The sequence below is a fragment of the Leptinotarsa decemlineata genome, unplaced genomic scaffold (assembly GCF_025532065.1).
Source record: "Leptinotarsa decemlineata unplaced genomic scaffold, Ldec_3_MD MMD2_tig00078346_RagTag_RagTag, whole genome shotgun sequence".
Lineage (NCBI taxonomy): Eukaryota > Metazoa > Arthropoda > Insecta > Coleoptera > Chrysomelidae > Leptinotarsa > Leptinotarsa decemlineata.
The window spans coordinates 174245-191361 of record NW_027412724.1 but is presented as its reverse complement, the minus strand read 5'-3'; the positions used below and the strand labels follow the sequence as shown (position 1 = coordinate 191361).

Genomic DNA, 17117 nt, shown 5'->3' with positions numbered 1-17117 from the left:
CAATTCAGAAGAAGTATAAGCACCATTATTTTCATACTAGTACCAGTATTCAACCCCTGAAATACTTGAAATAATCCAAGTATTAGTCCAACTTTTATGAAAGTACTGCTAAAAGTACTTTCAATACACCTCACTGTATACCTCAACTCTGAAGTCGCGCTCAGCAAAAAGTTACTTCCTCTAATAATATGTTTTAACAGAGTCCACAAAAGATTTTGGTTCAAAGAAATTTGAATCACTGAGAAATTCAAATTTGGCGGCAACTTTGTCATAACAGAAGCAAAGTGGGCCACACTGTCTGTCAGTAAGTCAGTAAATAGAATAAAAAATTGTGAGGAAGGGTGGTTCTTGTAATTATTTCGTTTTTGTAAAATAGTGTGTGTGGTAGCGTGACTGAGGATGAGTGAGGGACAGATAGTCGTAAGTAATTACCAATTATTTCAGAAATTATTGATTCAATCTTATTTAAATTCTTCGAAGGAAACTCCAGAGAAGGATCGCAAGCAGAGTGACAGTAGTGATACAGAGTATGATCCTCAGTTTAAACCCATAATCACTTTACCGGAAGTAGAAGTTTCTACAAACGAGGAAAATGAAAGAGAACTTCTTAAAATTCGTGCTAAATTGTATCGCTTTGACTCTTCCAGTGACCCACCAGAATGGAAGGCAAGAAAGTTTGGATTTCATTTTGTATTTTATTATTATTTTTTCACATGTTTTAGGAAAGAGGCACCGGAGAATTGAAACTTCTTGTACACAATGTAAGCAGATCTGTTCGAGTAGTTATGAGAAGAGACAAAACTCTCAAAGTATGCGCTAATCATTTCATAACACCATACATGGAACTCAAACCAAGTGCAGGAAGTGACAAAGCATTCGTTTACACTGTTTTTGTAGATTTTGCAGATGAGAAGCCAAAATCTGAATGTTTGGCTGTTAAGTTTGGTACTATTGATAGTAAGTATATTTTAGATACCTACTGTTTAAGTTTGATGTTTCAGAATGTATCTTTATACAATGCTATTTTTATTTATTTTAATACAAACTCCTTGTTGAACCCATTTACAAGTAGTATCCCAGATAGTGCGATTAACATTTTGGGATCAGACAAAGTGAAGTCATCCGTTAGATTTCAGTGGGTCTCCTGATTTTGTCAACGGGCAACAAAAATGCTATCATTTTCTCAACAACAACATCACCAAAATGCTCTGCAAGTATCACTAGGGCAAAGCAGACTATTAGGAATAAAATTTTGCAACCTTGAGGAGGTCCTGTATTCAGCATCATTTTATTCTTACCTACATTAAATAGTCTGGAAAATGTGAAGGAATGAACATTAAACATGTTCACAAACCCATATGTTGGAAATATATGAAAATTACAAAAATAGAATAAAATTACTTGAATTACAAATCGAAACAATCTCTCTGACATCTCTGTCAAAGTTTGACATTGCTCTCCCAAAACCTCTATATGGTGAGCCAAAATAACAAATGAATTACAACATTTGACCATCCTGAATGTATGTTTGTCCTCAAACACAATCATCTGAAATTTCTTTGGTTTTCTTGTTCTTCGTTAAGGTCTGTCATTAGTCATAATATTTTCTTCCACTCTTTCTTGGGAATCAGGAATCCAGTCTTTATCGCTATCATCATCATTCGATAAGTAAATTTCATTTTCTCTGTCTCTTCCAACTTCCTCAATAACAAATTCGTTTTTTTTCATCTTCTTCTCCCGAATCATCATCTTCTTCATGATTACGATATATATATTTGTGATACATGTGCTACAGTAGTTGAACTCGAACAACTGTCTTGTTTATTGAGTTTCTCCAACCTGTATGTATCACCTCGTAAAATTTCTATTACCACAAATGGTCCACGATATTTCATTTGAGTTTTTGTTGGTTGACCAATGGAAATGTGTGGTTTTCTAACGGCTACTATATCTCCCAGTTCGAACTTAACTCCGTTAAACCGCTTTTTATCAAAATATATCCCATATTTTTGTTGACTTTTGTTAACGTTTTCTTTAACTTTTCTTCTTATTTCTTCATGATCATTCGGTTTACCATCCGTCTCTACCAAATTAACCATAGCAGCGTCTTCAAATCTGGATTGAAATCTGTACAGACATTCACAAGGGGTAAAGCATGTTGTTTTATTCACAGTATTATTAATTTTATTTTCCACTGCATTCAATGTTTTGTCCCATTTGTCGTCTTCAAAATCAATTGAAGTTACAATACAGGGTACAATTGATTTCATTTTACTCTCTGCCATACCATTTGCTTGTGGAAATTGTGCAGCGATGAGCTTATGTTCAATATCATACTGTTTATAAAACTCAGTGAACTTGTTGCTCGTGAAAGCACTTTCCCTGTCGCTTACAATGACTCTGGGTGCACCGTAATCGTTGATGAAAAAAAGTTTCATTTTTGTGATTGTTTCGTCTGATTGTGTACTTATCTGTGCATAAAGTTTTATGAATCTTGAAAAAGCATCAACAACGACTAATATATACATCTTCCCTGTGGTACTTTTAGGAAAAGGTCCAAGGTGATCTATGTGCAACTTAATCATTGGTCTGTCTGGAATTTTCGGTGGGTGCAATATTCCTGGCGTCTTTCCACTGGGAACCTCTGCTAATAAACATTCGAAACTGCCTTGTATGTGCTTCTTCACATATCTTCTCATACCCCTGAACCAAAATTTTTGTAATATGGCTGATACAGTACTATCCAATGACCAGTGTCCCATTTGATCATGATATTTTGCAACTGTTGCCTTTGTCATTGAATCGGGAATAACATATAAATGCTTTGTTTCGTTGTTTACTTTAACTCTCTTATACAGTCTTCCCATGTCTTTCATATTCCTTACTCAAATTATTCTCTTCTGAAGTTCTTTCTTCTTCATCTTTGCTAAAGATTTCAACAATTTGGTTTAGTTTTTGGTCGTTTTTCTGGATCATTACAATTCTTTCTTCTTCAGGAATTATCATAAACAATAGCTAGTAATTCAAGTTTTGACGAATGGTATGCTCTTTCAGCATCGCTAGTCTTCTTAGATACACAATATACAAGATGCATTTTATCATCCGGGCCTTTTTGTAACAATATGCCTGCGACACCAAAACTTGATGCATCACAGTGTAACTCGGTTTCAGCCTTTAGATTGTATAATTGTAGGATAGGAGCTTTCTGCAATAAATCTTTCAAGTTATCGAAAGCATTTTGTTGTCCAATTTTCCACAAGAAAGTGTTACAACTTTTGGTCAACTCTGTCAAAGGTCTAGTTATTATTGCATAAGTTCTGATGAACCTACGAAAAAATCCTGTTAGACCTAAAAAACGTCTAACTTCATGCTTATTTCTTGGGACTGAAAAATTATTTACAGCTTCAAGTTTCTGAGCACCAGGTAACAAACTTTTTTCTGTTAGTTGAAAACTCAAAAATTTCACAGATTTCTTTCCAAATTCACATTTAGACAACTTGAAAGTTTGTTTTGCCTTAGATATAGCAGTAAACACTGCGAAATTTGTCAAGCATGTCCAACCAACTCACTGCTCCGATCAAAATATCGTCCAAATATGATACTGCGATCATGTTTCTTAGGGGACCTAACGCCAAAGTCATGAGTGTCGAAAATTCAAATGGTGCATTAACCAAACCGAAACACATTCTTTCAAATTCTGCAGTGCTATCTGGATAAATAAATTCAGTTTTATATTTTGATTGTTCATCAAGAGGCATTTGCAAATAGCCTGACATAAGATCTAATGTACAAAACAATTTACTTCCAGTAAGTAATTCAAAACAATCGTCAATATGCGGAATTAGAAAATTTTTCACTACAGTTTGAGAGTTCAATTTTCTAAAGTCTATCACTAGCCTTTTCTCGCCCGACGATTTAGGTACTAGTAAAACTGGTGAAGCATAAGGAGAGTTTGTGTCGCGAACAATACCACACTTCCGCCATTCTTCGACGATATCATTTATAATTGTCCGATCAGTGAAGTTAGCACGATAAGGTTTCATTCTGACAGGTTTATCAGAGTCTTCAATTTTCACAGTCATCAAGTCTGTGTATATTGATTGCAAAACATTCGCGAAATTTAATTATCAATTCTAAAAGTTTCTGCCTATTATCAAGCGATTCGCTTCCATCGACATTAATCATATCTAAAGTGATGGGTAGTCTTAGTCACTGGTACATTCGATTCAACAAAACTTTCATTGCCTCCTCGTATTTCTCCAATACAATCTCCTACTTTCAGGTCTATGCCTCAGTCAGTTATCATTGGTAAATGTGATATTTCCTCACCAATTTGGACTTCGACGAAATTCATTCTATTTATTTCAAAACTGACATTTTTTCGGACATGTACTGTAGTTTTCTTATTTTCAGCTTTCAGTTTGATATTTCTGAAGGGGTCTTCGTTTTTTTATCCAAAATACAAATTATCTGACATTCTAAACATAAGCTATTCCAGGTAGTTCAGTAAATGTTCGGCCAATCACTAAATCCATAGGTTGAGCGCTGTTAGGTACTACAAGAGCCTCGACCTCTTCTTGTTCTTCATCTATATTCATCAAGATTTTGGTCAGCTGTTAACTCACGGTGCTCTGTCCTTCAAAACCATACAAGCTTTGATGAGTCTCTGAACATTTCAAACGATTGAATATCACTACCGTTTCTTTTATTGTGCATTCTGCACTTCCAGGATCAACAAAAGCTGAAACAGTGAACGTATCATTGATTTTGACTTGTCTGATGAATTTCTGAACAGGATCAGCATCGTTAAATGGTCCATACACTAAAGATTGGGCTTGCAAATTGTCAATATCGTTATTTTGTCCTTCAGCAAAATTGGAACTCTTCACACATCGATTTGTACTCTTAGTACAATACTTCTTTATATGACCTCTATTCTTGCAACGAAAACAATTGACTCTAGAATTAGAAGGTACTCCTTGACTTTCTCTTCTAGTCTCCTCCTTATTTTCCGCATTGGACGTCACTTTAATTTTGGAATAATTATTTGTTTCATGTACATTTTTGTTGTTGTTCCAATTAGCTCAATTACTATAAAATTTTTCTTGTTGACAAATACGTCCAAACTTCTTATCATGACATTGACTTTTAAAATAATATGCTTTATTATTCAATTTTTCGAATCGAATAATTTCATGTAACAATTCATCATATCGTTTTTATGGCAAGCAAACCAGAAATAATGTTTTTGTTATACAGACCTATAACAACTTGTTTTTTAGTTTCATCATGATTATAACCAAGAGCTTGACAGAGAGTGACTTTATCTTGGAAATAAGAATAAATCGATTCATTCCTATCTTTGTATCTCTTTTTCATCTTTTCCCACATCTCATCTTTGCTCATTTCAAAATCAAAAGTTTTCTCAAATCTGATTTTGAAATCTTCAAAAGTTTTTATTTCAGTTGCTCTTTCTATATACCATTTCTTCGTAGTACCAACCATATGGATTTTTGCAGTTTGTAATAAAGTAAACTCCTGAGGCCAATTATGTAAAACCACCGCATGTTTCAAACTGGAAAGCCAATCCATTGTGGGTTTCCCTAACAATTCTCCATCAAAATTTTCGATACTGTGACTGAATCCGGCATCACATGAAACTCCTTGTTTTGTTCGTTTCCAATGAGCCTTGTGAACGTGTCACGAGAGGCAGCACTAGTAGTAGGGACAAACATAAACTATTCACATGTAAAACAGTGTTATTTACGTTATATTAATTTATTATTCAAAAATGAAAATCTATGTAAAAATTATTTTGTGCTAGTATAATGCCAAGAAAGCATTGCTGGTTTGCGAATTGTTCGTCGGATAATCGATATCCGGAAGAAAACGTGTTTTTTATACCATTTATAAAACCTCATATCAATGAGGTTAGATGTAAGAAATGGATACGAGGAGAGTGGATTTAACAGTGCAAAAAATAAATAAATATTCATATGTATGCTCTGAACATGAAATGAATAGTAAATTTTTCATAGTTAATTACCATTGATTAGAATGAGATATAACCTCAATCGTTTATTAAATCGTATTCGTTTATTATATGTAATTAAATTCATTTCATTACCATCTTTACCTATTTGATTCATATTTCACTCAGAAATAAATCTGAAATTCATAATTATTTTTAATTTCATTTATTACAGTTTGAATCTACCGCTACTCTTCTACTAGAGTCTGTATATTAACCTGTCTATTAATTCACTTTTTTTACAGTTACTTTTAAATTACAGCATGCAAACCAACGTTTTAATGTTACAACACTATTATCCTTTACAGTTGCAAATTTAGTTTTGCTCCAGGAACATTTTTTTTTTTGTTAAAAACATTATTTTTCAATTGTACTTTACCATATGTTTATATGAAGATTAGACAGTGTTTGTCCCTACCGAACTACTGGCGCTGCTAGTGAGTGATTTTTTGTACTTCAGGAAAAAGGTTCATTAGTTTTTGATTGTTTTGACTTTCTAGCAGTTTCATGAACTTTTCTTCAGATGCCATTCTATTCTTCTCCATTGTTATCATCATTTCCATGAACTTGTCTAGCATATATACCTCTCATGTCGTTGGAGTAGACACGCGTATCTGTGCCCTGGTGCTGAATAGTGAAATTTAACAAGATATTCTGGAGCCATATTTTTGAAACTTGGACTAGTGTTAGTGAAGGTGATTATCAGTTTACCTTTGAAACTTGGAAGTCTTTGATTAATTTTGTAGCTCTGTGAGTTCATTTCAGTTATCCCTACAATGAGTTCACGAAATAAAAGAGGTGACTATAAAAAGGGTGAGGACGAACTGCACTCAATAATTAAAAATCTAGTAACTTCTCTATGTACATCCGAAGATTTTCTAACTGAACTCTCCAATTCTATAGCTCACATTTTCGAGAAAAAAATTCTTGAATCAATTAGAAGCGTTGACGAGAGACAATGATGGAATGAAAACAAAAATACGGGAACAAGAAGGCGTAATTGCCTCCTTGGTCAAAAAAAAGATAGACAGGACCAACAATTTAGGATGAGAAATATTTTAATTTTTGGAATAGATGAAAATCCAGAGGAAAATTGTACTGGAACAGTCAGAAACATTTTCAAGAGCAGAATCAATTTAGATATTCATGATACTGATATTGAGGCATGTTACAGAATTGGCAAACTCACAAGAAATGAAGCCAGACCAATTATAGTTAAATTAATCAGTATGTCCTGTAAAAACAAAATTTTTGGAAACAAGAAGTTATTGAGGCGCAGTGGTATTCTCATTCGTGGAGATTTAACCTCATCACAACAAAAATTAGTGAAGGAAGCTCTGATGAAAGTTGGAACCAACAGAAAAGTCTGGACAAATCATGGTAATATTTTTATGAAATTCAGTGAAGCCATTGGAATTATCAAAGTTGTGACCCTCGACGACATCAATGATCTTTAAAACTTATTATTTTCAATGCTGATCTCCAGAATTATCTAAATAGAATGCGGATTGAATTTGCAGCATTTGGTGCCGTCCTATCTATCGAGAGAGTTTGTTTTCATGTATACCAATTTGAGATTAGAAAGCTTGAATGTAAGATCTTTGATTCCTTCCTTAACCCTTCTTTACGTGGACTTTTGTAACATTTGTAGACACGTGGGGTGTGTGAGACCCCAATATGATTTTTCTGTTAAAATTAACATTTTCTTGAATTTGAACATAGTTGTTTTGAGAATTCTATACTGTAATTTCTCTTTTTGCAAAAAAATTATCTTCGATTTACCAAAACGAGCAATAAATTGTTATATTCCGTCTTTACCAAAACAATGAGTTCTTTTAATGTAAAAAATGTAGGTTTACTCGAAGAAGTCTGTTGCACATAAAACGACTAAATAAATATCAAATTGCTGGTTCAAACAGATAATGAAACATAAAATAGAAATTAAAAAAATATATTATCGAAAAGCATAAAAAAAAATTACAGGTCGTCAACATTTGCCATTTCTACGCAAGATTTACAGTAAATTTCCACATGGTCCGGACATATGAATTTATTGCATTTGTTACAAATGTTTTTTGTACTTCAATAAGGGGCACGATGGCAATCTTGACACCTTCCTTGTCCATTTTGTCAAAGTCTTTTGGATGGAGGTTCTACAGTTTCGCCTCTGATCTTCGAAATCTGGGGAGTTACTAAAGATGCTAACATTATCGCTCGTTTCATCACCATCAGATTCGTCAATTTCATCATCACTTTCTATTTTATCCCATAAAGACTGAGGACGGGCCATTTCTCGCTCAATGCGCACGATTTTGGACCATATAGAGATACGTGTGGTTTCGTGCACCCCAGTTGCTTTATAACAGGTCTGATTCAAACATACGTCAAACGACGACTGATTTGAGATGTGAATATGAGAGTGGAGGCTATATGCGGAAGCTACTGAATATATTCGACGCTGGGGCGCCAATTTCGAAAAGTGTCAGACGCAGGGTTAACAGATGTGAAGTTACTCATCGAAAATAATTATGATGTATTTTTTATTTGTTAAACTTGGCTCAATAATAGTATTACTGATGAAACTGTGAAACTAGATGGTTTTAGATTGTATAGGGCTGATCGTAGTTCTAGGGGTGGAGGTTTACTGATTTACGTTACTGATGAGTTTCATAGCGAAATTATTGAGAGTTCGGAGCATGGTTTCGAACACCTTTGGGTCAAAATTAAAATCAATTCAAAACATTATGGTTTGGGTGTCATTTATAATCCACCAGATCAAAATGTTAACACTTTTTTTAATGATTTTGAAGATTGTCTAAGCCTAATTTATCCGACACTGGATGAACTGATTTGTACTGGTGATTTCAATATTAACATGTTGGAATGCCAGTCTGCTAATGTTATAAAATTTTCCGCCATTGTGACTCTTTTGGTTTAAATCAAATTATTGAATCTCCCACAAGAATAACAGGGACATGTGCTACCTTATTGGATTTGATGATTGTTCGGAGCGACCTGGTTATAACTAAAAATATTATTGATAGTGTAGGAATATCCGACCATTCAATGGTAGCTTGTATGTTAGGAGTACCAGGAAAAGAGAAAATCTCAAAATTTGTTAAATATCGTAGTATTAAATATTTCAACGAAAATGATTTTCAGCGGGATTTGTTTCAAATTTCCTTATTTCGTATTTTTGACCAAAGTAGTGTTGATGAGAAGGTGTCATTTCTTGCCAACGGTTTGAATAATCTATTTGATAAACATGCTCCCATAGTGAATGCAAGAGTAACCAAACCAAGGGCGCCATAATTGACGGACACAATAAGAGATATGATGAAAACAAGAGATAAGGCTTTGCTGAAATATAGAAAGACAAAGTCAGAGGCTCGTTTTAGATTTTACAAAGATATGAGAAATCATGTAAATAAAGCAATAGAAAGGGAAAAGAAGGCATTTTTTACTTTTCAGTTTCAACAAAATGACTCGAAAAAAATGTGGCATATCCTGAAACAAAATAAAATAATTTTAGATAAGGAGAAAAGTATTCCAGATTATCTGAAAAGTGTTGATGAGGTCAATGATTTTTTTGTTAATTCTATATCAATAATAGAACCTCCACCAAACTTACTTGAATATCACAAAACTAACTGTTCAACTATCTCAAAATTCTGTTTTAAAGAAGTGAATGATCTTTTTGTTTTTCAAACAATAAGTGATATCAAAACAAATGCAACTGATTGTGATAATTTAAATATAATGCTTATAAAACTATGTTGTCCGCATATTGTTGAGTACATTACTCACATAATAAACTTTTGCCTAATTGAAAATGTTTTTCCTAAGATGTGGGGCAGTGCTGTTATGAAAGTGTTACCAAAAAAAAAATACTCCCACTGAGTTTAAAGACGTATGACCCATTAGTGTACTTCCGGCTGTATCTAAAATACTGGAGAATTCCATAGAAATACAACTCCTGGAGCACATTTCAGAATTCAACATTTTACCCATCGGTTCAGTCTGGGTTACGGAAAGGATTCAGTTGCACTACAGCATTGCTGCATGTTGTAGATGATATTGTCAGAGCTTCAGATAGAGGAAATTGTACAGCTCTAGTACTTCTTGACTTCAGCAGAGCCTTTGACACTATAAACCACGATTTATTAATATAAATTTTACATTACGTTGGTCTGTCAACTTCAGCTATACACCTTGCTTGCCAATTATTTTAATGGAAGAAGTCAAAGAGTTACGTTTGATGGAACTTTTTATCTCCCCTATCTCTTCAACGCGGAATGCCATAAGGCTCTATACTTGGGCCGATCCTGTTTGATCTGTACTCCTCCAATCTTATTAAAAATTCGAATCACTGCAAGGTGCATTTTTATGCGGATGACACCCAAATTTATTATAGTTTTCCCCCTCTAGATGTAAATGATTCTTGCATGATACTTAATAAAGACTTGGATAATTTTTATAGGGCTGCAACAGAACACTGTTTACTCCTAAACTCTTAAAAATCAAATGTTCTAGTATTTGGATCTGATCTGATTAGAGTACCTAAGCATATCAATCAATGGCGTGAATATCGAGTTGGTGGAAGAAGCGAAAAATCTTGGAGTCATCCTTGACCACACTCTCAGATTCGAAAAGAACTTGAATAACTTAATACGACGTGCATATTCTTCTTTGAAATTGATATATGGAGTTAGGCAGTATCTTCCACTAAAATTGAATTTAGTATTATGTGAAACACTAGTTTTATCACATTTTAACTATGCTAATACTGTCTATGGATAACATTTGAGTGAGCAGTATAAACGTAAAATTCAAAAAGTACAAAACTCGTGCTTGAGACTTATTTATGGAATAAGACGTTCTCAGAGAATTTCTCATAAGCTCAAAGATGTCTATTGGTTAAATATGAATAACAGAAGAAGCTTGCATGCCGCCAACCTATTCCATAAAATTATTCTTACCAGAATCAGGTTCATGGGAACACTTACTCCACCTTCTTTAAAAAATGAATTTTTCCGCAGGTATTTCAGTTGTCAAATATGCCACGTGATGAATGACCTTCCCCTCGAGTTACGTACAGCTGGGTTCCAAAAATTCAATTACAATCTATTTAGCCATTTATTCAATATACGTCAGTGATATGATTTCAGAACCTCACATCGTTTTGCTCCTACTTCTGTAAACTTACTTGCTGTAGTGTGGACAAATTTGTATGTTTTTTCTTTGTTTTTGTATTATTTAAAGAAAATTCAATAGAGAGGTATTTTTTAGGGTTAAGGGAAAGAACAGTTCAGTTGTTGAATTTATTCAGGAACTGAACTGAACTTCGCCCTTTATTTTCAAAAATTTTCTGTTGGTGTATTTCTTCAATCTTGTTTTTTTTTACATATTTATTAAAAATAATAAAGACGATTATTATTATATTCTGTTGAGGCTGTACTTTCTGTTGAACTGGTACTCGCGTTATCTCCGTTTATTTCTACCGCAGGAACACCGGAAAATATCTACGCTGAATCCATAATCACAATGAAAAATAAGCACAACAGTTTTCAATATACTGTCTCAACTTTCTACTTCCAGTAGTGACCACTTCTGATTTGTTGGAAATATCGGTCAGGATTTTCGGTTACTGGTTCTGGGTGTGTAGAAATGTTCGAAGTTCCATTTAACTTTGATATATGAAAATTACAATAGAATAAAATTACTTGGATTACAAAACGAAACAATCTCTCTGACATCTCTGTCAGAGTTTGACATTGTTTTTCCAAAACCTCTATATGGTGAGCCAAAATAATAAATAAATTACACCAATATGACACACACACACACACACATATATATATATATATATATATATATATATATATATATATATATATATATGAAACCAAAGTGTTCTTTTGACACGAACTTTACTTCTTTTATTTGAAATGTCTTTTTGTTTGAGGGCCACATATCTCAAATTAATTGCTATTTACAAAAAAACTTCTGAAATAGTACTTCATCAACCAATTGTCATAGAACGCTGAATGACTTCATGAATCTAGTCAAAATTCCACAATTAATTACAGTTTCTATTTATATTTGTCCATTTTCAGATGCAGCACTATTCAAATCAAAGTTTGAAGAAGCCCAAAACATTGTAGCCACAGAATGTGATCTTTATAACGGTAAAGGAGAGCAATATCTTGGAAATACTTCAGAAGAAGGTGAAGATAATGACGAGAGTAAAGATAATGCGTCTGATAGTGGAGAGTGTGAAGAAGTAACAATTAAGATAAGAGAGTTGGAAGTTTCTAAAACTGAGGATGAATAATTTTGAAGATGAACATGTGGGTCGCATATTATTTTTCGTATGTTGATTTACTTAACTTTTTTTTTTGTCTCTAGTGTGTTCCAATTTGCAAGGTTAGGTAATGAATGTATTTCTGAATGTTGACATGCTTTTGTGGTGCAGCATTCCATGCTCAGATTGAATATACATATATTTTTGTATTTTTGCATTATGTAATATGCTTTGAATCTGTTAGATGTAATTATCACCAAGTTTATTCACGTTTTGACTTTGAGACATCAAATATATTTTTTCCAATGAGTAAATAATTTGTTTTTTGTAATCCTCTTGAACATCTGTATTAGCTTATAAACCTTATTTAGTTCTGAGCTGAACAGTCTCAATAATAAGCAAAAATAACTTTTTTCCAGTCAAAATATATTTTTCTCCAACTGGCATATATTCTCCCTTCTAATTGTTAAAAACATCAACAATTACTTCTCTAGGGATACTTATACAGGGTCTTATAAAATAACTCAACACATATAAGGCAAAAATATTCTGAAAGGTTATTATATAGTTACAGACATTGAAACTTTTTTTTGTGTGTGATTTTTTTCTCAAATTTCAAAATAAGTTTTTTGTCATTGTTCGGCAGCCAAAGTCATCTGGGAACACAAAAGTCTACAACGCAAGTTTAGAAAATTGATTATTTTGTCATACTTTCAAGGTATAGGTAGAAATGCCAACCAACCTCTTAAACTTTTCAAATTTTAGGTCCTTTTCTGTATATTGTTTTTGCTAGTGATCTAATTTCATTAATCAAAAAATCACCCAAAACATATGCAACTTTTATGTGGAAGATTCCAACATTTTAATCATTGACAACTAATTTGAAGTTAACTGCAGAAATTACATATTAACAGGTTTTGATCTGGGCGTACAAAAATAATTTGACGTTAACGTTATCCATGCATAGTCACCATCAAAAAAAATCTATATTTGTGAATAATACAAATGAAATACTACCTTCGGATTATGAATAGACTGACCCTTTACTTGAGGGAAATTAAGAACACTATACATGATAATAATTTTCACAAACCTTTGGAAGTGGTTAACATGCTTGGAATTACTTTCGATTCTAAATTGTTATTGTATAACGATATTGTCAATTCATGACTTTAAAATATATGCATATTGTGACTCTGACTTGGCATGAGATTGTGGGCCAATGAAAAGCACAGCTGGACACATAATGTTTTCAAATGGTCCCATCAATTGGTACTCAAGAAAACAACCAGTTACAACTTCCTCAAGTACCTAAGCAAAATATATGCAGCTGAGTAATGTAAAGAACTTTCACACGCGAAATATTTAATTGAACATATTTTGGAGAAAATAATGACACTGCATATAGACAACCAAAGTTCAATAAAACTCACCAAGAATGATATGAGGAATTTGAGGTTTGGAAGACTTTTTTTTCGAAAATATTGAAAAAAAAAATTATATATATATATATATATATATATATATATATATATATATATATATATATATATATATATATATATATTACAATGTAGGTTTTCACGGATGGTAGAATATGATGTGTTGTTTTTCCGGGTGTTCATCCGTTGTGTACTATTCGATAGTCGACGTTTCGCCATCATCTCAGATGGCATTATCAAGAAAAGTTACTGCTTCGCTTCGAGAGGTGTAACTGATGTTAGGTTCTTCTTGTGGTGTTTTTATATGGTTTCGCTTGCGTAAGTTGTATGGATTTGTTGCCTGTTTTTCCACCTGAGGGTTGTTGATGGCTTTTGGCAGTTCTCCTACCTGTTTTTCTACCTGAGGGTTGTTAATGGCTTCTGGCGGTTCTCCTACCTGCGATGGTTCATTATCAATTTGTTTTTGTTGTTTTTAAAAACAACCACCAAAGACAACCACAAATTGATAATGAACCATCGCAGGTAGGAGAACCGCCAGAAGCCATTAACAACCCTCAGGTAGAAAAACAGGTAGGAGAACTGCCAAAAGCCATCAATAACCCTCAGGTGGAAAAACAGGCAACAAATCCATACAACTTACGCAAGCGAAACCATATAAAAACACCACAAGAAGAACCTAACATCAGTTACACCTCTCGAAGCGAAGCAGTAACTCGTCTTGATAATGCCATCTGAGATGATGGCGAAACGTCGACTATCGAATAGTACACAACGGATGAACACCCGGAAAAACGACACATCATATATATATATATATATATATATATATATATATATATATATATATATATATATATATATATATATATATATATATATTTTGGATGATGCAACTAATTTTCCTTTAAGTATTTTACAATTAATGTAAGTTACAAAAAGGATTTGGAGCTCTATAACTTCTATTATAGAGCGCACGCATTATTATATATATTATTATAAATATATTATTATATATATATATATATATATATAAAATCGAAAAAGGTTAATGCAGTCAAGCTGCTGGAAAATAATTCCATGAAAATCAAAAGATAAATAGATTAGTACTTTTTGATCATTCCCATATTGATTTCAATTTAAGAGCCACCGGTATACAGCTGTTTCAGCCTATTGGGCATCGTCAGTACCGCAGCTATTTTTATCAAGTACTTTCTTGGTTTTTCTCATTTTGTCTTCAATCGAGGACCGCCTGCCCGGTACTGACGATGCCCAATAGGCTGAAACAGCTGTATACCGGTGGCTCTTAAATTGAAATCAATATGGGAATGATCAAAAAGTACTAATCTATTTATCTTTATATATATATATATATATATATATATATATATATATATATATATATATAATACGACGACGATCTGGATGTCTCTCATTAAATACTCTACAAACCTCTCTACCACTCCTAACGTCATCTCCCGAAAGGCGTACAATTTCAATTTTCTCTCTTACGCTCAATCTTGCAGCCATGACACAAAATAATTCGAAGAATTGTAAGGTGAATATTGTTGACAATAGTACACTTAAATATTTCACAAGTGTCAAACTGTAATATCATTTCCATGGCAACTAAGATTTAAATTGAAATATTAGGTCTTAGTTTTATTTGCGTGAAAACTTGAATGTAATTCCGTTATTTTCATTAAAAATATTTACGCTATGTTTTTTTTTTCATCTGGCGGCACTTTATTCTTGAAATCATAAAAAAATATTCTCATGGCTATATCTGTTGATATAGAGTGTTTTTTGTGACTGTTAGCTGTGTGAGTTTTCGAATTTTTGAATTGTCATAACTTTGTTACTAATGAATATTTTTTCATGAAATTTTGGTCACACCTATTTAGAGGCACTCTGAATCCAGTGGCGTAGTGATTTAAAAAAAAATAGATAATAAAAAAATCCCGATTTTCGACTAAGAAAAAATATCGTAGTATGCCCTGAAACTTTAATAAACATTTCAACATGACAGTTCAAACTGACAGTTTGAGGAGTGCCTAGAAGATGACAGTACGACCAGCTGTCCAAAGCGCTCGCAGATAATTTGGAGAAGATATAAAGCTTCAAATCCTTTTTGTAAAATTTAATAATATATATATATATATTATATATATATTATATATATATTATATATATATATATATATATATATATTATATTATATATATATATATATATATATATATATATATATATATATATATAAAGTGAAACAATATTTGGGTATGCAGCAGGCCAAAACTTAGTGTACTCTTATAACACAGATTCCAAGCTTTCGATAATTTTTATTATCATCATCAGGGATGCTACAATAAGGGTAAAAGACAGTCATATTATTTATAAAATAATAATTCAAAACAACTTAGTGTATGTGAGGTTATATGGCAGGTTGAATGAAATATGGACGTAACATATATGAAAAATGACTATGGTGAAACTCAGGACGTTACAGACAAACAATATATACTAGATTCAATGATATATCATTGTATTATCAAATTAAAAACCACCTGTTCCTTGAAGAGGAAACCACGTTCATGATTCAAAAAAGACATATGACATGTAATCCAATCATGAATGAATCATGCACGTGGTTTCCTCTTCAAGGAACAGGTGGTTTTTAATTTGATAATACAATGATATATCATTAAATCTACTATATATTGTTTGTCTGTAACGTCCTGAGTTTCACCATAGTAATTTTTCATATATGTTACGTCCATATTTCACATACACTGTAAGTTGTTTTGAATTATTATTTTATAAATATGACTAGTCTTTTACCCTTATTGTAGCATCCCTGATGATGATAATAAAGATTATCGAAACCTTGGAATCTGTGTTATAAGAGTACACTAAGTTGGCCTGCTGCATACCCAAATATTGTTTCACTCATTTTCTTGACATGATTTTTTTCTTCTTCAAAAAAAAATGTTTAAACAAATGTTGTCAATAAGAATTTCTCTTTGGACAATAAAGCATATTTATTTTTGACGCCCTTAGATGGTATGGACGAGATATTGGGCGCCAGCCTTGTGAATTTTAAGTGGCACACTACACTGGGCAGCTACAGTGAAAAAATGGTAATCCAGGGATCTGTGTATTCTAGACAGATTTTACTTTGACATTCAACGTGTTTACTACTAGCTGCAATAAAAATGCATGCTGTTTTTCGGAATAAATATCATTTATACTAAACTAATGAATGTAGCCATTACTATGTGGTAGAAGATCATCATGAAAAATGATAAATAAAACTTCCTATTTTTTTAACCACTTGTATTTA

The 17117-nt window shown here is 32.7% G+C and overlaps 1 protein-coding gene across 1 annotated transcript; it reads left to right on the top strand.

Annotated features, from left to right (window-relative positions):
- Nucleotides 1-265: 265 nt before the first annotated feature.
- Nucleotides 266-12652, top strand: LOC111514864 (ran-specific GTPase-activating protein). Its single transcript, XM_023171104.2, has 4 exons — nucleotides 266-420; nucleotides 481-666; nucleotides 723-957; nucleotides 12148-12652. Exons 1-4 carry the CDS (start codon nucleotides 400-402, stop codon nucleotides 12363-12365), a joined length of 660 nt encoding a protein of 219 aa, XP_023026872.1. The 5' UTR covers nucleotides 266-399; the 3' UTR covers nucleotides 12366-12652.
- Nucleotides 12653-17117: the final 4465 nt, after the last annotated feature.

Bases quoted from the DNA above. Each gene is read 5' to 3' on its own strand.
- LOC111514864 (XM_023171104.2), top strand. From the start codon at position 400: ATGAGTGAGGGACAGATAGTC. The intron at 421-480 runs GTAAGTAATTAC...AATTCTTCGAAG, and splicing joins TGAGTGAGGGACAGATAGTC to GAAACTCCAGAGAAGGATCG. The intron at 958-12,147 runs GTAAGTATATTT...GTCCATTTTCAG, and splicing joins TAAGTTTGGTACTATTGATA to ATGCAGCACTATTCAAATCA.